Genomic DNA, 23,622 nt, shown 5'->3' with positions numbered 1-23,622 from the left:
AGAAAAAGTGCGTAAGAGCAATGTGTGGTGCAGGTCCACGAGATAGCTGCAAACCTCTATTCATAAATCTAAGAATATTGTCCCTTCCTTCTTTATATATATATGAAACGTGTAATTTTGTCAAAACCCATAAACAATTATTTATTGCCAATACCGCTCCTTTTTTGACCCGTTATCCCAATCGTTTGACCCAACATATACACACTACGACATTGTTCCAAAGGAATTGCTATAACATGTGCATAAAATTATATAATGTATTACCTGACGATATGAAAATGTTACCTACACCTAGATTTAAGAAATTGCTGTTTGACTTGCTTGTGACAAATTGTTTTTATAGTACGCATGAGTTCTTGACATATAAATTTTGAAGATTGTGACCCTCTATGTAAGTTTTAATTGTAATTTAATTGTATTGACATGCGTTCCTATTTTATTATATTTTGTTTTTGTTATTTGTATTCATCATTTCAACTGATTAATTATTTTATTTTTTTCTAATGTAATTTGATATGTAAAGTCAATAATATTTGCATGCCAATTGCTGGCGCAACACGCTGAACTTTTGTATTTGTACATATAATGTAATAATTGTAATCTACTTACCGTGTATGCTTGCAAATAAATATATCTCTATCTATCTCTATCTCCACATAAAAATTGTGCGCAAAATTAGATATTTTAGTCTTAAATAATTCGTTTTAAACTTTTATTTTAACCGGTTTTCAGGATTTTATATGATAAGAAGTACACACTTCAACATACTTTAGACAATGTCCTTAGGTGCGTCGTATATTTTTTGTAAGATCGTTATTTAATAGTAAATACCTAAACCATTTGATCTATCAAAACAGTTTTTACCGCTTCTCCTCCGGCGAGTCGCCTTAAGTTGCGCATGCGTGTAAAGCGACTGTATCGCTATTGCGTCGCAACTGAATCGCTGCAGACGCGCTTCTAAAAGTCACCGTGTGTAATCGCTCTAAGATCCAAAATATAAAATTCATCTTATTATCTTCGTTTATTTCAATTGCGACACAAAACTGTCCCTTTAAGTGAGTAGAGATTGTCCAGGGAAATACTGCCATCTTACCCATTTCTGCTGCCAAGCAGTAATGTTCGTATCACTGCGGTCCGGTTTTGAAAGGTAAGGGTGCTGGTGAAATTACAAGCACAGAGGACATTACCCCTCAGATCTTTGCGATGTAAAGCTCTGAGTGGCACTACAACTGTTATGGACTGGCGTGTTACTTAGCACCAGACGCACTACTTGTTCGATTGCTCGTCCTGTCACTTGATATTATAAAAAAAGTTAATCGAGCATCGTTTTCTATTGTCCTAAATAAATTTCGCTGTCAAATTTATACTTCATAATAACACGATATTAATAAAAAGACATTTTAAATGAGAATATAAACGTAACGACTGGACACCCTTCGTTTATTCAAGATAAGATTTAGTCCGTGTTTATTTGACCTTTGTACGTATATCCATATACAAATTAGGAAGGGGAAGTACTGGCAACTTATCTTACTAAATACTTGGGCTCAGCTGCTTATCCGTGACCCTGAGAATAAACGACCATATCCGGAGAAAATTTGAAGAACCTTAGTAACCAATGAGGCGTTGTCAAGAGAACAAGAGGGCTGATCAAAGAACTACCACATACAGGCACAATACTTGTCAATTTTATGTCTCTATAGCACACGCCGGACACTCTATACAACGGTAGAAACTTATTTACCTACTACTACTACTACGTACAGCAAGATGATGTACGTCTGCACACACGCAAATGTGTACGTGAAGTGGGTTATCCATCACTTCCTTCAATTTTTTTTTATTAACGTGCACAGTGATTTTGTAAGACCAAATGAATGTATTGTAAGTATATGTCAAAAATATAATCAAAAATAGCAAGCAAAAGAATGTATTTTATATGTTTATAATATGATAAATAAGTTAAATAAAGTCAAATAAGTAGCTTAAACAAAGACCATAACATAATAAGTGAATACTACTACCATAAATTACCTATACTAAAATATTTTATTAAAACAATAATCTCTCTGTTATATAATCGCATTATATTCAAAATTCGAAATATAAACATGAAAATCGTCCTTAGTGAGCGGTTCGCTGACAGCCTTGTTGCCGTTCCGTCAATAAAAGGTGTGCGGTGGGGTATCTAAAGCTAGGGAGAGTCAGAGATTGACCAATGGTCTGTAACCATTCTTGTTACTTTTTTATTCTCTGTCTAAAGTTTAAAGTGGCACTGCGATTGTTATGTAATATTAAGCGTGTTGCTTATCAGATGGCGCACGGCTTGTCTATTCTGGCACTTAATATTATCATGGACCAATGACTCAAGAGAACTGATGGCGATACAAGTCAGCGTAGTCGGGTATTTAGTATCCATTAGTACACCAAATGTCACGACGAAAATCAAATAGCTATTTTTGTAACTAATTTGTTTTATTACATTGAGAAGCTGCAATTTATTAAAGCTACTCTAATTTCTAGTGATAATAAAGAAGTCAACTAGATGTCGCTTATTGCACAGATTTTTATGGATGATAATAATAATAGTAATAGACATTTATTTCATTTATAAAAAACCAACAGATTCATTAAATATAAATAATAATACGACACCTATAATTATTAATACAAAGATCAGAAAAAATCCTTCGATCCGGCCGGATTCGAACCGACGTCTCCTAGCATACCGTGCTAGACGCTATAACAACTAAGCAACTAAGTCATCGATGGCGCTACGGCTAAAAAGTCGTTGATAAACCAAATACAAAGATACGACGCAAGCACGTAGAAAAATTCGTGAGATCCGCTGGTTCGTTCCGTGGCTTAGTTGATATAGCGTCTGGCACGGTATACCAGAAGAGGTCGGTTCAAATCCGGCCGGATCGAAGGAAGTTTTTCTGAGTGTTCGATCTTTGTATAAACAAGTATAATAAATATATTATACTTATTTACGCAGGCGAGCCTTTAAACGAGGCTATACGAGTTCTGATGATGGCATAGAAATCGGGTACACCCACCCTTTTTTTTTTTTTTTTGACGGGGGTAAAATCTTTATGGATACCCCTGAGCCCAGGGAGACTCAGGAGTTATGTGGGGACTCTCCCTCCAGACTGAGGGACTACCCCACTAAAACCCCCCCGGGTTTCCCTCTCGCCGGTTGAGTCGGCGCCGTGGGATCAGTGAACATTCACCACGACGCCGCCCGGCCGCCCTAGCTTACGCCAGGGCTCCCGCGCCAACGGAGGGGCGGATCGCCTCTATGGTACGAGCGCCATAGGGGGGATCCGCCAAGCCCTCTTTCCACCGGTCCCGCATGCGCTGCGCCGCGAGGCGGCGCTCGCGCTCCACCTCTTGGGGAGCGGGTCGCTCGCCTCGGTCCCTCATTCCCCGCCGGTAGGTGCGGACCGCCGCCAGGACCTCTGCTTCGAGGTCCCACGGCGGAGTACCGGCGAGGACGCATGCGGCAGCGCAGGCCACCGTCATGTACGCCCTGCACATTCGCAGGGCGACCACCCTCTGGGGCCTCCTCAGCAGCGACTTCGTCGCCGCTGATAAGGCCCCACTCCAAATGGGAGCCCCGTATAAGGCCATACTCCGGGTCACCCCGGCGTATAGCCTTCTGCATGGGGCTCCCGGCCTCCCGAGGTTGGGCAGGAGCCTGCTCAACGCCGATGCGGCGCCCACTATTCGGGGAGCAAGTTGCCGGAAATGCTCCCCGAAGTTCCATCGCCGGTCCAGGACAAGTCCCAGATATTTCATCTGGGACTTGACCGGGACCGATACTCCTGCGATGGAGATGTGGGCGCCTGCCGGCACCGCCCAACCTCTACCCCTCCCGCCGAAGACGGCCACATCCGTCTTCGGCACGGCGACCTCGAGCCCCAGCAGTTGTATTCGGCGGACCACCATGTCCGCCGCTACTGAGGCTCTTCGGGCCGCCTCCTGGAAGGTGGTCCCCCGGACGGCCACCAGCGTGTCATCGGCGTACGCGATGACCGCCGTCCGGGGAAGCAGCGCGCCCCTCAGCACCCAATCATACCCCAGGTTCCACAGTAGTGGTCCTAATACGGACCCCTGGGGTACTCCGCACCTCATTGGGCGCTCGGCGCGCCTCCCTTCCCTCGTCTGGTAGAGCACCACCCTGTCGTCCAGGTAGTGCTCCACCAGACGGCTGAGGTACCTGGGGATATTATGGTACCTCAGCGCCTCCCTGATAACGGCGAAGGGGAGAGTGCCGAAGGCGTTGGCTATGTCCAATGACACAGCCACCACGCCTTCCCTCTCGCCGTTACCCTCCTCCACGATGTGTCGCAGCGACTCCAGGGCGTCCAGGGTGGAGAGTCCAGCCCTGAACCCGTACTGCCGCTGCGACACATCGGGGCCTGTCCCCCTCAGGTGTTCGTTGATCCTGGAGGCGATGATTCGCTCCAGGATCTTCGCCACCTCGTCCAGCAGGACGAGGGGCCTGAACCCCGAGGGGGAGTCCGCAGGTCGGCCCGGCTTAGGCACCAGGACGAGCCTTCCCCCCTTCCAGCATCTCGGGAACAACCCCGTCCTCAAGCAGTCATCCATGAGATGCTTGAGGCGGGTCCCGAGATGCTTCAGGGCAATGCGAAGGACTCGTCCCGGTACCCCGTCCGGGCCGGGAGCCTTCTTCAGCCCCCGCAGCCGTCCCACCGCCCACTCCAACTCCCCCTCGGTGATTTCCGGGGGGGGTTCCTCAGTCTGCCCCCCGTCTGTTCTGGGGGGCACCATGGCCGGTGGGGTGAAGGGCTGCGGTTCGGGGAAAAGGCCCACCACCACCCGGTTGAGGAGATCCAGCTCCAGTGACTCCATGGGAGATGCGCCGTACATTTTGTTGCGCACAACTTTGTACGGCCTCCCCCATGGGTCCGCGTCCAGGGTGGCTAAGAACTCCTCTTTCGCAGAGTCCTTGGCCCGTCCTATTGCGACCTTCAGGGCCTGCCTCGCGCCCTGAAGGGCGCTGTGGAGCCTTCTCTCCTCACTTGGGGTGTGGCGCCTGCGGCGGCATCGGCCGTAGGCCCGCCGGGCCGCGGTACTGGCGGTGCGAAGGTCCCCAATTTCCGCGGTCCACCAGTACACACTCTTCTTGCCCGGGGTCCCTCTGACCCTAGGCATGGCCCGCTCGCAGACGGCGGTCAAGTCTTCCCTGAACTTGACCGCCCTCTGCTCCACATCGACGGTGGCCGGTGGGGGGGGGGGGCACCACGCCTGGACCATGGCTGCTTCCTCTGCGAGCTCAGGGTCCAGACGGGTGAGTGCCCATTTGGGAAAGCCCCTCCCGGGGGCCGTGTTGGAGGCCGTCGGGTACACCCACCCTAGCGAACATGCCTGACGCACTGCAGAAGCGAGGCAGTTTCATTAGATTGCTGAAGGTGTCATTGTGCTGAACCCGCAATGTGTTGTAAGTGTGTTTTGTATAGCAACACCAAAGACGGAACGTATAAAAACTCTGACCTTTAAACAGAGTTATTCTCGCATCCTCCGTACAACGACAAAACCTGCGTGCGAGCATGTTGCACCGGACGGCGAGGGACCGGCGCTTCCTCTCCATATCATCACCATCAGTTAATCAGTACAATAAAAATAGTGCCGGCTATTCTTTTATTTTATTTAAGATTAGCGCCATCTATCCATAATAAGAAGTTTTCATTTATAAATTAGTTTGCAACACACAATGCCTTCTATTATATAGTTCAGAAAATAATTTTAGACATTATTGCAAGGAAAAAAAAAAACTGACTTCTTATATTCCATATTAAAGAGGAATTAACTAATATGCACGGCGATTTACATAATATAAACTACTTCCAGTATTTAATTAATAACTATTGTAACTATAGTGAAAAAATAGGGTGGTTTGCATTAATAATAGACATAACTGGTTGAAGACTGTACCACCTCAGTCAACCGTGACCATGGGACCTTTAAAGGGCCCGAAACGTCGGTTTGTTTGAAAAAACAAATATACGCGATTTAAATCCGGAAAAACATTCCAATTTACGCTACATCGTTTTACAAATTATTTTATTGTAACAATATGGTTTTTATTAAGCTAAATTTATTATTAATTAATAATGGAAATTAGAATAAATTAAAACATATTGATTAGTACTGCAGTCTTATGTTTGTTTGGGATTTTTCATCAGAGGAAATACTGGATCCCAAACTGGTGGTACGGAGAAACCATTTTCCCTGTTGGAATTAAATGTTAATTTCAATGGCCTCTCACAGCATCCTGGGTAGATAACGAACTTCTTTTGCAAGGACCTGGGGTTTGTCAAACTTCATTGAATGTGTAGGTTTATCCATGACATGCTCGCAGACTGCAGACCTGTTTACGCGACGGTGTTTGACATCAGCTGTATATTCTTTGACGCGGGTACAAATACTTCGCTTCGTTTGTCCAATATAAGAGAGACCCGTTAAATGTAACATCCCCTTACAGGATGCAGGAGTTTACAAGCTTGACTGTGAGTGCGGTCTCTAATTTCCATTATTAATTAATAATAAATTTAACTTAATAAAAATTCATATTTGTATGAGAAATGTGCATAATTCCGGAATCGTCAACGAGAAAAAGGTGTATTTTTCACGTTATGTCACTAATAATAATAATCTCAGTACAGAGTACTAAAAAAACCGACCTCAAAAGTACGTGGAATTACATCTATTTGCCAAGTTTTATTGAAACAACCCCTAGTTCGCCACTATACAGGACTTGATACAGGAGGTAATAAAAATCGGTTCTCACTACTTAAAGTATAAAGAGAGAGAAAAACGCCTTGAATTGGAGAATGGCAAATTCAACCATTACATTAATTACTGCTTATAATAAAATTTAGGCGCTATTTCTAAAAATGAATCTTCATGCGTGAACAGCCACCCTAAGACGTGGATGATTTTCTTCAAAATGAAATGGGACCACTATGGAGGTACCCCAAAAAAAGAATCATGAAAATCGGTTCACAAATACTGAAGTTATAGCGCAGCATACATACAAAAAAAACATACAGTCGATTTGAGAACCTCCTCCTTTTTTTGAAGTCGGTTAAAAATAAACCAGCTGTTATGTGGCATCACATTGATAGCGCGATTAGACCGAGTTCACAGCAGGTTATCCAGCCGATCTCGCTGACCCCGACACTCTGAATAAATACGTTTTACATAGCCTGCCGGGCGCCGGGGGCGCTGAGATCTCACCAATTTTCTCAGAACAGAAAATATTTCATAATACGTTTCACTTCAGCGAATTGTCGGAGGGGGATATTGGTAAGTTGGTGGATGGTTTTGTTCATTCTAACTCTTGTGGATTTGACAAAATTTCAATGTACATGATCAAACTAAGTTTTTTTTTGTTTTTTTGTTTGTATTTTTCACATATTTACTTCTTGAGGCTACTTCTAGATCTGCCAAGATGTTCTTTTTTCTATCCTTATTTTTTCAAAAACATTCTAAATACAAATCTATATTCACTCAGCCAATACTTCTACTCATAGAGTAGAGCCTAGACTACAGTACCATCTTAGTATTACTCGACTTGATGACACACGCCCGTTTGATTGTGTAGTTGTAGACATATCGATAAAAAAAGTTGCGGTGCTGTGGTCTATCGGTTGGTGCATGCAATTGGTTCAGCTCTTAGTTTTCTGACTGCTGTCAAGTCGTGCAGTGTACTGATTCATGGGGTAAATTATCCATGTCGAAACCGTTGCCTATTAGTAGAGATGTGATACAAGACTCTATTCTTGGTCTAATTCTATTTGCTGTGTACACTGCGGGCATCGTTTCCGCTATAGCTAGTTGTAACTATCATATATATGCAGATGACACGCAACTGTATGTGTGCACGTACACTGGCTACAGCGGAGGAGGTAGCCGCTGCAACTACTGCATTTAACAGCGATTTGAGAGTAGTTGCAGATTGGTCATCGATGCACGGTCTGATTCTGAACCCGAGCAAGAGTGTTGCTATTATTTGTAGTACTAAACACCAAGACCCCTTCAATATGTGACATTCTTGTTCCATTTCAGAGCAGTGTTAGAAATCTGGGCATCGTGATGGGTTGTAACTTAAGATTTGAGGAACACGTGGGCAGTAAGTTTTAGGGCTCCTAAATCCTTATATATATAGAATTCGGCCGTACATCAATATTGCTACGAGATCTCTTGATGCTTTGGTTTTGTCACACCTTAGCTATTGTAATATAGTATACGGACCGTGCTTATTTGAAAAAACAATAATAATAATAATAACACTCACAATCAACATAGGCCCCGCACTAGGGAAACCCTGTGTCGCGGGTGCCATGGACACACACATAGACAACCACAAATTACACCCAAACTCACGAGAGAAATAAATGTAGGCCATACAAATATTTCTCCCGGCCCGGGAATCGAACCTGGGACCTTTGCGTGGCAGTCCGGCATGGTAACCGTTCGGCCACGGAGGCAGTTAAATTTAATTAAATTGCTTTAATTTATACTATAATGTTAATAATAAACATACAGAGGTTTCAGAATAAGGTATATGCATAAGGTATTGTTACTCTGTGCCAAGAAGAGACCATATTAAACCATATTTAATTAAAAAAAAGAAACTTAATAAGCGCAACTCTCAATGTCTCAAATATTACTGTTTTTTGCATAATATTGTTTAAAAAGCAAGTACCAAAATGTTTATAAAAAGCTTGAAGAAAGAGTTCATGATGAGAGGTTGCGCAATAGTGGTCTCTTGCTCAAAATACCAAAACTATCTTTGTCTGCGGCCCGGAGTTGCTTCAAACATTCTGCTTCTAAAATTTGGAATGACCTACCTCCTCCTGTTCGTGAGACAGTGTCTCAATATTGCGAACTTTTAAACATAAATGTTTTCTGTGGCTGTTTGAAAAACAATCTCGAGACGTAGGCTTTAAGAAGTAGGTTATGTTTGTATGTCTGTTCTGTGTATTTGTGTATGTGTGGTATTTAAATAACTTTTTGTTACTCAAATAGATTTTTTTCCTCTTTGTCTAATTATTGCTTGTGTTTAATTTTATTTACTTAGTGCCTAATTGTCTACTTATTATTTCATGTGGATGTTTGGTATTATGCTTTTTAAATTCTATTTAATTCATAATTCTATTTTATTTTTAGATTACTTACTTCGTCCAATTGTTGCATATGTCAAATTTTAGTCGCTTAGTGCCTAAATGTCTACAGTTATTTTAATTTTGATTTTTGTTGTACGTAACATGTAACGTATTTATTATTATTTGAATTGTGGTGTTCCATATTATGACGGGCCATGACAGAATAACAGCTGTATAATCAACATAGTCCTCAGATGCTGAGTCATGGACCCTTTTGACATGCTTTTATTTTGTTTTATTATTTTGTATGCTTCTTTTTTATTTTAATTGAATTTATTTTTACTAATTTTTTGTTGTTTTGTTTGAAATTTATGCATGTCAAATAAAACCTATCTTATTTTTTATTTTATTTTATTTATTTTACATTGTTACAATAAAATAATTTGCAAAACAATGTAGCGTAAATTGAAATGTTTCTTTGTAAAATTAAAAATATATATACCTTTAGGTATATTATATACTTCTTAAGGTATATATTATATGGGCCTGAAATAAATGTCTAAATAAAATAAATATGTATATTTAAAATTCTACAGATATTTAGAACAACGAAATTAAATACTGTTTCAAAGATAATTTCCGTTTTATTTTCAAGTAGCTTACATTAAACAACCCTGTGAAAATAACCCTATTTTTAAAATAAACAACAACTTTAGTTTCATGAGTTTTTTAAAAACATAATAAATTTACCAAAAATAAACTTAAGTTTTTGTTGTACTATCTGACATTCTATAGCTCTGTATTTGGCAAAATGAGTTCAAAGCGTCGTGCGCGACGACTCCCATCCCTGCACAGAGTTATTAGCGTTTAGAGTTATTTATTTTTACATGAAAGTAAAATCTGATGAATAATTTAAAGACATGGAATAAAAGTTGTTGTTTATGATGTTTTTAATATTGTCCTCGGAGGTTGTTAGTATTTTAAAATTAACCCTATAAATCCTTTTCCCACTTATACTACACGTGCTAAATATTTCTTTATCTGCGCTGCAAGAATAGAAACTTTTAAGTTTATTTAGGAACAAAAGGTCCAGGTTAGAATCTAGCTTCTATTTCACAGATGAAAGGGTTATGGTCTTCACAATTAGTAGAACTAATTAGCAAATCAATATCATTACTATATTCATGATATTGTGTACTTATGGCTCCGCAGCTTAACGTTGGTAGATGGCCATTTTCATACAATTTACTGTAAGAGTCTTCTATCTTTTTACCTGAAAAATTCAATACACAATTTTAATAGAACCCAAACCAAGACCACAAATAAAGGTTTTTCACTTCTCATACTCTAAAAGTACGTCAATATAGGCTTCCGTACCGGGAGTAACCTGCATTTTTTTAAGCCCCGCACTAGGGAAACCCTGAGTCGTGGGTGCCATGGAAGCACAAATAGAAAACCACAAATTACACCCAAACTCACGAGAGAATAAGGCCTCACAAATATTTCTCCCGGCCCGGAAATCGAACCCGGGACCTCTGCATGGCAGTCCAGCATGGTAACCGTTCGGCCACGTAGGCAGTTTAATCCCTAGGGAGTAAAAAGTATCTAGTGTTTTTATTTACTTCAAGTGAACTAGACAAACTCAAACAGTCAGTACTTGCTGTACTTTGTGCCAAAAGGTAAAGGTTCGATAAGTGAAACAATACAATTACAACTAAAACATCGCTTAAAAACAATTACAAAAACAAAAAATATATATAATTTGACATTATAAAATTTATCAAACCTACAGTTTCACAGAGATCGCTGCGCTGTGGAAAATCGATAAAAAAGCGCTTGTATGTCAACCATTTTCATTACGAAATTCTCACGCAGTTTTAGCTCGATTTCTGCACAGACGGCTCAAGTTGGATCCGACTACAAGCAGTCGTCACAGCACGTTGAGTACATGAGCCCAACACCGAACACTACTTTTTTTAGACAACCACAACACGAGTTCTAAAGGAACAAAATTCATTCTGGGGCACAACCCAGAATACCTAGACCAGGACCAATTTAGAAATGTTCTTTTCCCAAATTGGTCCTACCCTGAATCGAACCCGGAACCTCCTCATCCAGCGTCAGTAGTCCGACGCCATTGTTATTTTCTCGCGTTAGTGTGCACTTAATCCCGAAAGCCAAAGTCCGCTAACGTGGCATTTTGTTGAGTTTGTTGTATCTGTGTCGGGTTGGAAAAAAAATATCGCGAAAATTTTAGAATTTTGGTTTTTGATTTTGTGTAGAGCGTAAACGATGGAAATAAATAAATTATTTTTCCCTTCACTAGCTCGAAAAGGCTTTTTTTCTCATTAGCTATGTGCGCGTTTTTGGAATTCGAACTTGGCGATGGACTGTAACGCACCTAACCTTTTCCTACGATGAAAAATAACATAATGACACTACGCGATATGTCATGCATTACTTATTTATGTGATATAAATCCGTAGGTACATTTTGTTATTGTTAACATCAAATTGACAACGATAACAAATTTTGTTTATTAAATTATTTTAATTTGTCGAATAACTAAAATAATTTCAATAATCACACAAAATTATACAAGCAAAAATAAAAATTGGTGAGGTGCAAATTCATAACGCATCCGAATATGAACTTTTATAGTTCAACTGTTTTTCTTTCATCTTCTATTTTCCTTGCTATAGTGAGGTGAAAAGTTGTGTGTTTCACTCGGCAGTAACGTTGTTTTGAGTTTCGTGTCTTGGAACCCTCACTACATTCAGGATTCTATTTTTGAATCCTAGTATCCTTCGCTTGCTCAGGTTTCAATATAAGCACTCGCGTCTAAAAACAACTTTGCAGCCTTGCATAACAAATAATTATTATTTCTCGCAATCGAAGTGAAAAGTAAAGTTTCACCTCAAGACTAAATGCCAATAAAAGCTAACCACATGCTCGTTTTAGGGTCGTATTCCAAAACTTTACTCAATGCTCAAGTCAGGATTTGAACAGACTTGAGTATGATTTCAAGCACTAGAAATACGACCCTAACGGCAAGGACTTGAGTATGATTTTCAGTGCTCACTGCAATACTCACGTCCTGACTTGAGTATTGAGTAGAGTTCTGGAATACGACCCTTAGTCCCTCGATAAAAAATGTACTATTATTGATGTTACTTATGCAATAATCAAAATTTTATTATATTTCATCACATTTGTTACCTTTTAAAGTATAATATCTGTCAGAGACTTTCCGAAAACCCGAATGGAATATTTCTTTTCGTTTTTCGCCTAATTTTGGTAATAGATTCTTGATTATACCGGCCTCCGTGTCGCTTTCTACAACTACTAGAAGACCTCCTTCCATGTAACACGTTTGCAATGCATCCTTCCACGATTTTCTTCTTGGGTTGACTTTATAACATTTTTTGTTGTCTTCATAATATTTATAGCCTGCAATCAGAATATCACTTCAAACTTAGATATGTATACTAAGTTTGAAGTATAAATACGTGACGAAGACATCAACAAAAAGGCTTTGGTGTCCTTGTAAATTATATTTATTATTCAAAGTATGAGGTCTCCTATCGTCAAAACCTTTGAAAATTTAGACCTCATTTTGTGATACGTAAGTAACTCTGACCAACAAACTTAATGACATAACTTGAAAAAAAAAAGAAAACAGAAAAGCATTGTACGTAACACATTTATACACTTAAAACGTCTCATATCGACCTCTACACGCTTTGTACAGGGTCAAGAGCACGTCAAGCTTGACACTTAAAATTTAAGGTCCAAAGTACAAAGTGTCAAGCTTGACGTGTTCTTGACTGTACTCATTTTGTAAATATATAGCTGATTTTTTTACAGGGACAGTATGGGAAAAGCCGAAGCCATATAACATACCGGAAACCTGTCTTAGGAACCATTAAGTACGTATTTTTTTGTGAAATCAATTTTAGCATAGTAAGTTTTTTGGTAAAGTGTAAGTTGTCTCTAAAAATGAAAAAGAAAGAAAGAAAGAAACACAATTGTTTATTCCGTTTATATCTTACAGCACAGTGCGAGTAGCACATAATATGATTTGACACAATAATGCCTGAGTAAAATTGATTTTTTTTTAATGCTGACAGACTTAGTTCAACGTAAGGATCATTTTATTGTATTGGTAGAAGAAAACGAAACAGCGGAAGTTGGTCAAATTAATAAAAATTTTTTTTCATACAAAATGAGCAACATTTTTAACCGATTTAACCGAGTTATTGTGTATATTTTGTACCACCAGACAATCTGTCATTGTGTCATTATGGTTAAATATAAACACCATAGGCTGCCTCTTGTGACATCATTAATAACAATCCAGAGTTTTGTTTCATATTATTGTACAGTACCACTTTCATTGTTACTTTCGTTTTTCCATAAATACAATTCGCTGACATAAATCGATTAATGAATGATATTGACCAATATGATGATACCGACCTGATAATTTGTGATCCAGATAAATGTAAAAGTCTTCTTCGTCAACCTAACATGTACCTGAAAATATTGCAACAAAACATACGTAGCATAAATAAGAACTTTGATGATTTGTGTGGTCTACTTGCGAGATTAAATATTAATTGTGATATTTTGGTCCTATCGGAATGTTGGTTATCCTGCGACTCTAACATAAATCTACCAAGGTTGGATGGATATAAAGTGTTCGCTTCTACAGATTATTACAACAAAAATGACGGGGTTGCTGTTTATGTTAAAAGTATTATAAACTTCAAAGTAGAGGAACCGATTCTCTCAGAAGCAAATTGTTTGCTGGTGAAAGTCAATAGTGATACAGTTGTTGTTGCAATTTATAGGCCATGTAGTTTTAAAAATAGTAGTAGTTTTATTCAGTCCTTACATTTACTTTTAAATAGTCTTTCGAATTTTAGTAATATTATAATAGTCGGTGACATTAACATAAATATTTTGGATAATGATGAGCAAAAGACTGATTATTTAGATTTACTTATTTTTCATGGATTGACTCCTACATATAACAATACCACTCGAAATGGCAGCTGCCTGGACCATACTGTTGTAAAAACTAAACTACAATCTAAAACTTTAATGTTTCAAACTTCGGTAACTGATCATGAGTCAATTCTTTATTGTCTTAAAATGAAAGGAAATTCTAATCGAAATATAAATAAAACCATCAATAAAATAAAATATGATAATCTCATCGATGAATGTGGAAAAGTTGATTTTACGGAAATATTTAAAGCACATGACATTAATTGCGCCACAGACTCTTTCATTGCACAAATTCAAAAACTAATTTTAAACAATTCAATAAAAATAAAAGTACCGAGAAATAAAATTACTTTAAAACCCTGGATCACAGTAGGGCTTTTAAAATGTATTAGAACTAGAGATAGAATGCATAGGAAAATTAAAAAAGAACCAAATAATGACATTTTAAAAATTACTTACAAAAGGTACCGAAATTTTTGCAACAATATACTTAAAAAAGTTAAACGAGAATATGAGCAGAATGAGATAAATTTATGTAAAAATGACAATAAAAAGTTATGGAATACTATAAATACTATTTCAAATAGAACTAAAACTAAGGAGTCAACTATTGAGCTTTTGTCCGCTAATGTCAATAAAGCAGAGTCAATTGAGAAGGTAAATCAGTTCTTTGTTAGTATTGGATCTGTACTCGCAACCAAAATTCCGTCAAACATTGCCCCATTTTCTGATATTTGTATAAAAAACTTGAATTTAGAGTATACCTTATTTGTATTGCGGGAAACTGATAATGAGGAAGTAGAAAGAATCATTATGACCCTAAAGGATACCTCTGCTGGATGTGATGGCATTTCAGCTAAAGTACTAAAGGCTATTCGAAATGTTATAACGCCACCCCTCACTCATCTTTTAAATCGTTGCTTAAGTGAAGGTGTATTCCCGAACGCACTAAAAAGTTAGTAGTTTTACCGATTCACAAAAGTGGGGCAAGAGACAGTGTAAACAACTATCGACCAATTTCCATTCTGCCTTCAGTATCAAAAATTCTAGAAAAAGTCATTAATGAGCGTCTTATTAGCTACTTGGAAAATAAAAAGTTATTATCGGAAGGTCAGTATGGTTTTAGATTGGGAAAGTCTGCTGCTGATGCGGTCCAAGAATTTACAGACTTCATTAGTACCAAACTAGAATGTTTAAGTAATATAATGTTTATGTAAGGAAAACTCAAATGTTTAACGATTTTTCTTGACTTGGCGAAGGCGTTTGACACTGTCTCTTGTTCCAACCTTCTAATCAAGTTGGAAACTATGGGAATTAGAGGAAGTCAATTGCTTTTGATGAAAGATTATCTTACAAATCGTACCCAACGCGTAAAAATTGAGAACATTGAGAGTGAAGAGAAACCTATAAGTTGTGGTGTCCCACAAGGTAGCAGCTTAGGCCCTACATTATTTTTATGTTACATAAACAATCTGTGTCAGTTGAATTTGGACAACTGTAAAATTATATCATATGCTGACGACACCACATTGACTTTCTATGGTGATACTTGGCCTAACGTTTTTAAACTAGCACAGAAAGGGTTTAGCAAAGTATGTCACTGGCTGGCGGCTAACTCTCTCACCCTTAATGCTAGTAAAACAAAATACATTCCTTTCTCGATTCGCAATCCACCATTCCCCGATAATATAGATTATAAAATTATAGCTCACAGTCACACTGACAGCTTGTATACTTGTGACTGCAACTGTATCTCTATTGAGCGAGCGGCCAATATCAAATATCTAGGGGTCATAATTGATAACAATTTGACATATGAGGAACATATCAATGCTCTCACTTCGAGGGTAAGGAGGTTGGCTTATGTCTTTAGACAATTAAGAAACGTCGTTGATGCAACACTTTTAAAAAACATTTATGTAGCGCTTTGCCAATCTATCCTTTCATACTGCATAACAGCTTGGGGCGGGGCCTCAATGTCACACTTACTCCCATTGGAAAGGGCACAACGATTAATTTTGAAAATTTGTCTACACAAACCACGTTTGTTTCCTACTGTCGAATTATACCAACTAAGCGGGAAGTTAACTGTACGCCAGCTATATGTTCTTTTGACAGTATTAAGACGACATTCTAAAGTAGTTTTTACACCTGATTGCTCAAATGTACAAATACGACGGCATTACATGGTTTGCTCAACAGTAAAAACCAGAACTGCATTTGTGCGAAGATTTTTCAAGTATCAGAGTAATCGACTGTATAACATTTTAAATGAACGTATTTCTATTTATGGCAGGACTATGAGAGAAAATAAGCTGGAAATAACTAAATGGTTACTGACACTTAGCTATGATGAGACGGAAAGGTTGCTTTATGGACTAGTTTGATAAGTTGATGAAACATAGGTACTGATCATACTATTTACACACATAAATAATTTTTACACAATCATTACACATTCACATATTCACACAGTCATTATTCATCACACATACAGATACTCATAAACACACACACACAACAACACACTACAATAACTTACACATCTCCAATTTTCCATTTTTATATTTATTTTTATTTTTAGGTTTTTGCTTTATTTTGTTGTAGTTCTATGTTAGAGTTTAATTGTATTTTTTACTTGTTCTTCAATCTATTGTAACTTCACCAATGTATTTTGTTATTTACATGTAATAATGTTACGCAAAGGGAGACCTGGTGTCTCATAACACAGGTTTCTACCTAGCTTGAGCACCAGTCTTCCACAATAAAGGGAGATATAATTCTGTATTAATAACTTTAAGTTTCATTGTGGAAGAGAATAAAAATATTATTATTATTATTATTATTATTATTATTATTATTTCAAAAAAGAAGAGGTTCTCAATTTGACTGTATGATTTTTGTGACTGTTTTTTTATGTATGTTACGCGATAACTCCGACATTTGTGAACCGATTTTGAAGATTCTTCTTTTTTGTTGGAAAGGGGATACTTCAGTAGTGGTCCTATTTAAATTTCAAGAAAATATTCCACCGCTAAAGGTGGCTAATTAGGGGATGAATGACATTTGATGTCAGTTTTTTAGTGCTCTGTACTGAGATTATATTAATATTGACCAACTTCTGCTGTACCGATTTTTTTCTTTTAATACAATGCAATGATCTTTACATGAAGAAGAGTCGATCAGAATTTTTTTTTAATTAATTATTTTTACTCATTTTTATGGACAACTCACACTTCGTCAAAAAATATACTACGTAAAAATTGTTTTCGCAAGCCTAATGGTTCCTAAGACAGGTTTCCTGTATCTCCTATAGTTTCGGATTTCCCCACACTGTCCCAGTCGCAGAAAACACACTGAATATTATCTTGTATTAGAATTTTTTATCTTCAAACGTTTTTTGACAGAATATTTACATTATTATATTCCGAATACTTTGGATGTAATATGTATAATAAGCTATCCAAGTTCTGAGAACCCGTTTTATTTGTCACTTAAATTAATTACAGTATTATCTGTACCTTCGTCGACGGTAGGGCAGGGTGAACTGTCCATTTTCTTACAAACGAAAAGTCTGGGTTCAATCCCATCTTCGCAAAAAGTGGTACGTAATTCACCAGTATTCACATCCAATATGACGCAGTCCAGGGGCAATGCATCACCTTGTATATTTATTGTTACAAAATGACCTTAAATTAAAGAAAAACAGTAAGTAATTGTTTTTTTAGATAAAATACCCCAAGTCTGATAATTTTAAACAATCTCTGTTGTATGTCGATACGTTTGGTGTTCTGCTAAACGTTGCGAGAAATGGTTTGTCAGTGGCATCGAGTATATAACCAGAAATAGAGACGAAATAAGGGCTATCCATCCCTGACAACTCGCCAGGCAAATGGGCCTTATATAACTTTTAATTATCAACTCTCGTTTGCGCTGAAATCACAAATTAGAAAGCCTAAATAATACAGCGTCAACAACTGACCCGAGTGTACGTCTCCATATATTCAAAAATATTCTGTATTTATTGTAATAAAGACAATATCGGTAACAATGGGGGCTGTTCTATTGGGTGTTGTGGGAAAAACAGCAAAACATCTAATTACAAAACAAACGGAATCACATTTCGTCGGTAATTAAATATGAAATATGTAATTTTGCAATTTCCGTCCATTACAGCAAAGCTCAAGTTAAACTGGTCGTTTTGAAGTGAAACAATTGACGACACCCGTCAATTGTTTCGAATTCGGGCTGGCCAATCGGAGCGCAGTTGTCACAGTAATGATTTGGCAGAATAGTTTTCAAACAGAACACAAAAAAAGAGTTGATATTTAAAAGTGACATAAGGCCGATTTGCCTGATGAGTAGCCAGGGTTGGATGGCCATTATTTCGTCTCTATTTCTGGTTATATACACGATGGACTGAAATAATTAATGAATGCCATCACTGCCATTCCATTGTCACTCCATTGCGACTGAAGTGCTTATTACAATTAGATTTTAGCATAATAATAAATTAATAAATTATTATTATAACTGCAATATAATTTCAGAAGAGTCTCAATGGAATTACAAAGGGTATTTTAAGAAAGTTAACAGAATTGGGGCCCAGATACGTAGTGCATCTTTGGTTTTTTTTTCGTAATCTTAGATACAGAACCAAGACTTTGAGAATCTGAAAATTGAGTTGATTGATCAGTTGAATTCAGATCATACCATCAAGAGTGGTATAATATCCGTTGCCGACTTCGTCACGAATGCCTAGTAAGACGTCTGTAGTATTAGGCGTCTGAGGCATAGCTTTTACAAGATTGTTTATAACTCGCCATTCGCTGTGATCTTTTGGGTAAAATAATTGCGATCCATCATTATCGCAAGCATTCACAGCCTCTTCGAAGGAGTTTCCTTCTTCAGACCATATAAGCTTATAAAAAGCATCGCGTTCTTCAATGTAGGTGTAATCCTTTCTAAAAAAATTAACAGAGAGCGCAGCACTCAGTCCTGAAAAAAAGACGCAATTGTAGTAACTAAAGTGTCTTAGTGACTTGCATCGATCTGTGTTTGAATGTTTGTTTTTTTTTGTTTTGACCAACTGACTCTATCTACGCGATTTTAGAAAGGCTCTCATAGTAAAGTGTTTCGTATGTATGAGTAAAATTGACCCTTAACTTCTACAATGGTTACAAGCCACCGATTCGGTCCCATTTTGATCGAAACAGTCTTTACTGTCGCGGAACTACCGGCGGCTCGGCACACTCAGATGATTGTAAGCCGGATTCATAATGATGGAGTCTACGCATGTTTGAACAACATTTGACCATAAAGAAGTATAAGAAATATTTTATTAAAAAAAAAACAAGACGAGTTGTTTGAATCTGTGCTAAAATTTTGTGCATGCGTTGCGTAGTGCGGTATAAAAACTTTATTTTGTGTTAAAAGTTTCATTTTTGTAAAGCACTGTACCAAATTTCTATTGAATTGATATAAATAGACTTTCTTTAACGCTTTCTATAAATAAATTTCAATGAAAGTAGGAGTATATTTCTTGTAAAAATATGCTTCTAAAAAATCATGACTTTTGACGTTTGTTTTCCGTTTTTACTGCGGTCATTGTAGATAGTTTTTCTACATTACACTTTCTTATGAAACATAACGTCGATATCAATTAAGGCGATGAGGTGCCCAAAATCGCTTAAATGTGGTGTTTTTGTGTAAGTTTTTAGGTGATAACCATAGCACGTGGAACTTTGAAAATAGTACATCCTGTAACACGTATCTTGAAGTATTGCTTGAAGATCCTAGAATATTGCTTATTGTCATAGGTAATACAAAAACTGGATTACAGTGAGACTCTGGTGGTTATTTTTTGACATATTTTTCTCGGGCAAACCAAACTTGCTTACTATCGAATTTGCTGTGGTTATTTAAATGGTACTTATCTTGATCCTGACACTTTATTTGTTTTAAATAAAAGACAAATAACATATTTAGGAGTAAAAAGTAACTTTCGCCTACTTTAATATTTAGCGAATACGAGCTAAATATTTGCTTGCAAATTATGGACAGGCACTTAACAGTATGAAAAAATGTCATACACAAAAAAATACGTAAATAAGTAAATATAATGCACCAATTCGTTGAAATCAAAACAAAATATTTAAAAAATTACAAATTTACCCATTTGGTGAGAATAAAAAATATATATTTTTGGTTGGATTAGAACCAAAAACACAAAGTATTCAAAACAAAAATGAAATTATTGTTTGCGTCTTTGATTATTTAGTAAATATTTAGAAAACTTCTGCTGCGTAGCGTGCGTTCGTGAGATACGTTTCGAGACCTCTGTCTTGACATGGTTTTGACAAATTAATTTATATTGTATTGTAATCGGTTGTCTACCGTCGAGCACGATACTTACGAGATATGTAGTTGGACATAGTTATGCAAACTATAACCAACCCACAAAATGTCACTTTCGAGATAATTAGATTTTTGTAAAAACAGTGTGAAGAAATAAATAGGTAAGTTATTTGAAGCTAGAGATGAGCCGAGTACAAGTTTGCTACTCGGTGTACTCGGCCGAATAACTCGGTTCATGAGAAGAGTACTTGGTTAAAATAAAGCATCACAGCTATAGACGTAATAAAGTAAAATCAACAATATATTTAAAATATTCAAAAGAGATTTATTACTAGAAATTGTAGACAATTGTAACAATTTCTAGCAATTTAGTAATTTAAAAAAAAGTTTACATTCATAATATTTAAAACTTTACAAAGGCAAGTTATGATGTAGGAATATTTACAAGGCTTTCTGCGCGTTCAGGTAATAGTCTGTTCCTTTTTTCTTCATACACATTACCCGCTTCGGCAAATAACTACTCGCTATACACAGTGCTTGCAGGTGCACATAAAAACACTCGTGCTAAAAGTGCCAGTTTTGGATATTTCAAATTCAAATTCAAAATAATCTTTATTTCATAGGTAAGCATTATTACACTTGAAATCGTCACAATATTAAACTCTACCGCTCATTCGTAAGGCAGATTCCAATAAATATAATATTTATAATATTTATATACAATATTTATTTTTTTTATTTGAAACATCAGAGATCGAGACTACCTCCATGAGCTAAACGGGTTACTACCACGGATTTTTGTCATCCAAGTACGCAGAAGTTGTATAATAACCTTTAGTATAAAGTTTTTGTTTCACTATAGTTTTAAACCTCGTGAAAGGCAAATTTTGTATATCAACCGGAATCTTGTTATAGAAGCGTATACATTGCCCCTTAAATGATTTTTTGACTTTGTGAAGACGACTATCAAGAAAAGCTAGTTTATTTCTATTCCTCGTATTAATGTTATGTCTGTCACTATTTTTCATAAATAAATTACTATTCCTTTTAACATAAATTACATTCTCATAAATGTACTGTGAGGCTAGTGTAAGAATGTTAATTTCCTTAAACTTATCTCTCAAAGATACTTTGGGGCCCAGATTGTAAATTGCCCTAACTGCACGTTTCTGCAGGACAAAGATTCTGTTGATATCGGCGGCATTACCCCAAAGCAAATTTTATATTTTATTATTTAATATTTTGTTATATGCTCTGCCCACCATTGGAAAGGACTGTGCTCTCGCGACAATAAACTTTCATTGACACATCGGCCTAATTCTAGAGCAACGGGGGCTTTTAGGATCATCGCGTTCCGGTTATAATGAACCGAGTAACTCGGCCGAGTACTCGGCTCGGCAAATGTTAAACCGATTAATATTCGGTACTCGGTTACTCGGTAAAACTTGTACTCGGCGCATCTCTATTTGAGACAAACGATGTACTGTAGCAGTGAGAACGATATAGGGAAACTATTATATTATATATGCTTTGTTATTTTTTGATTTGATAGCATGTGTGTATTTTAAGTACAACGCCATCTGTTAGCGGCAATCAATATTATGTTAAATCAAGCGGAAGGTCCAGCTACCACACTCTTACCGCATCGGGGCGTATAGCGCCACCTTATTTGAGAAATTATAGTAGGCGCGTTATCACTCAAGGTCATCGACGCAAGGTCGTCGACGCTTGTCAGCGTCTTAAATATTACATCCCTATCTGTAGATTGTCAACTTTTTGCTTTTGTTCCAAGAAGTTGATGTTCATAGGATTTTTAGCTTTATATGACTAGTAATAACAAAACTTTTGGATTCAAATAGGTTTGAAATTATTTTTACCCAATTATAATAATAATTAATTATAATCAATCAAAATTGTATTATCTTAATTAGTACTAACGTTAAGATTACAATTTCAAATGTGTGCGTGTAGCGAGTTTCGATACTAATGTCGCTTGACGCCATTTCCACTCTTTTTTACTTCCGTGGTTAAAAATATTGCAATCTTTATCTAGGGGTCAATATATGGTGGGAATCCAGGGGATGAATTTTTTCGGTTTCGCGCACTTTCCGTTAACCAATTATTAACTTTTTAGTTAGAGTTTGTATGTAAAGACGCTAAGTTTGAAGTCAGTTCCATTTTTTTTTCAGTTGAAAATTCATTTCTAGTTTAGTATGATTATGGATTAGAAATTGTTTTACATTATTTTTAAATGTGTTAAAGTTATTTTCTTCTTGGATTAATATTGGAATTTAATTATAGATTAACATTGATCTGTCTAATGGACTGTTTCTATATAATTCTAATAGGGTTTCTATTAAATTCTAGGGTTGAGGGAAGATCAGGTTATACTGGAATTTTTATTAAATTCAAAATATATTGGTTGCTTACGAACAAACAAGGCTACTTCCATGATGTAAAGAAGAGTGAGAGGGTTAACATGTTTCTTTAATAAAGTCTGATCTAGAACATTCCCCTTGATAGATATTTACAATAAATAATACGGAGATATTTTTGTAAGATAAATAGAAAGCGCATCAGTACTTCTATAGTGCTAGATATTTATATTAAAATGAATACCGAAAAATACACTTACCAGTTATAAATATAATTAGCTTCAAAATCATTGTGTTTGGTTATTTAATTGGATAGTCAACACAAAGTGAATGATAGGAACTCAAGAGAATGCAAATTATATGCTGCTCAACTGCGTACGTCGGGCGCTGGTCGACATCTGATCTGTGTTCAATTTATTATTTATTTATATTAATTTTGAGCGCGCGGTTTGCTGGAGAGGAGAGAGGCACGACCCTATCCCCTCCCCCCTCCACGACGTCATCTCCTACAAATTAGGCTCGAGTTGAAATACCTCGCCTTAACACAATCTCAGGCAAGTTCCTTGCGTACGTATCTTAGGACCATCGCCCATTGACAGATGGGCATGGCAGGGGATCAGGCTTGCCGAAGCATACCGTTGCAACATCGTACTCACGCCCAGTCTCTCTTCAAATCAGAAGTAACGTTGCAAGTTTATTAATTACCAGTTGTATATTTACAAATGGTAGTCTTGCTGAAC

General features: G+C 37.3%; 1 protein-coding gene across 1 annotated transcript; it reads right to left on the bottom strand.

The window, feature by feature from the left end:
- Nucleotides 1-9,843: 9,843 nt before the first annotated feature.
- On the bottom strand, nucleotides 9,844-23,278 carry LOC113239621. The gene is made up of 5 exons (XM_026476682.1): nucleotides 23,143-23,278; nucleotides 18,864-19,148; nucleotides 17,672-17,839; nucleotides 12,357-12,587; nucleotides 9,844-10,410 (listed from the first exon to the last, which is right to left on the bottom strand). Exons 1-5 carry the CDS (start codon nucleotides 23,171-23,173, stop codon nucleotides 10,232-10,234), a joined length of 894 nt encoding a protein of 297 aa, XP_026332467.1. The 5' UTR covers nucleotides 23,174-23,278; the 3' UTR covers nucleotides 9,844-10,231.
- Between the last annotated feature and the right edge of the window lie 344 nt (nucleotides 23,279-23,622).

This window comes from Hyposmocoma kahamanoa, unplaced genomic scaffold, assembly GCF_003589595.1.
Source record: "Hyposmocoma kahamanoa isolate Upper Pololo Valley unplaced genomic scaffold, ASM358959v1 114, whole genome shotgun sequence".
Classification (NCBI taxonomy): domain Eukaryota; kingdom Metazoa; phylum Arthropoda; class Insecta; order Lepidoptera; family Cosmopterigidae; genus Hyposmocoma; species Hyposmocoma kahamanoa.
The sequence above is the reverse complement of the archived record's forward strand: the minus strand, read 5'-3'. Positions and strand labels throughout refer to the sequence as shown.

Bases quoted from the DNA above. Each gene is read 5' to 3' on its own strand.
- LOC113239621 (XM_026476682.1), bottom strand. From the start codon at position 23,173: ATGATTTTGAAGCTAATTATATTTATAACTG. The intron at 19,149-23,142 runs GTAAGTGTATTT...TCTTTTTTTCAG, and splicing joins GCTAATTATATTTATAACTG to GACTGAGTGCTGCGCTCTCT. The intron at 12,588-17,671 runs GTACAGATAATA...TTCTGATTGCAG, and splicing joins CTGCCCTACCGTCGACGAAG to GCTATAAATATTATGAAGAC.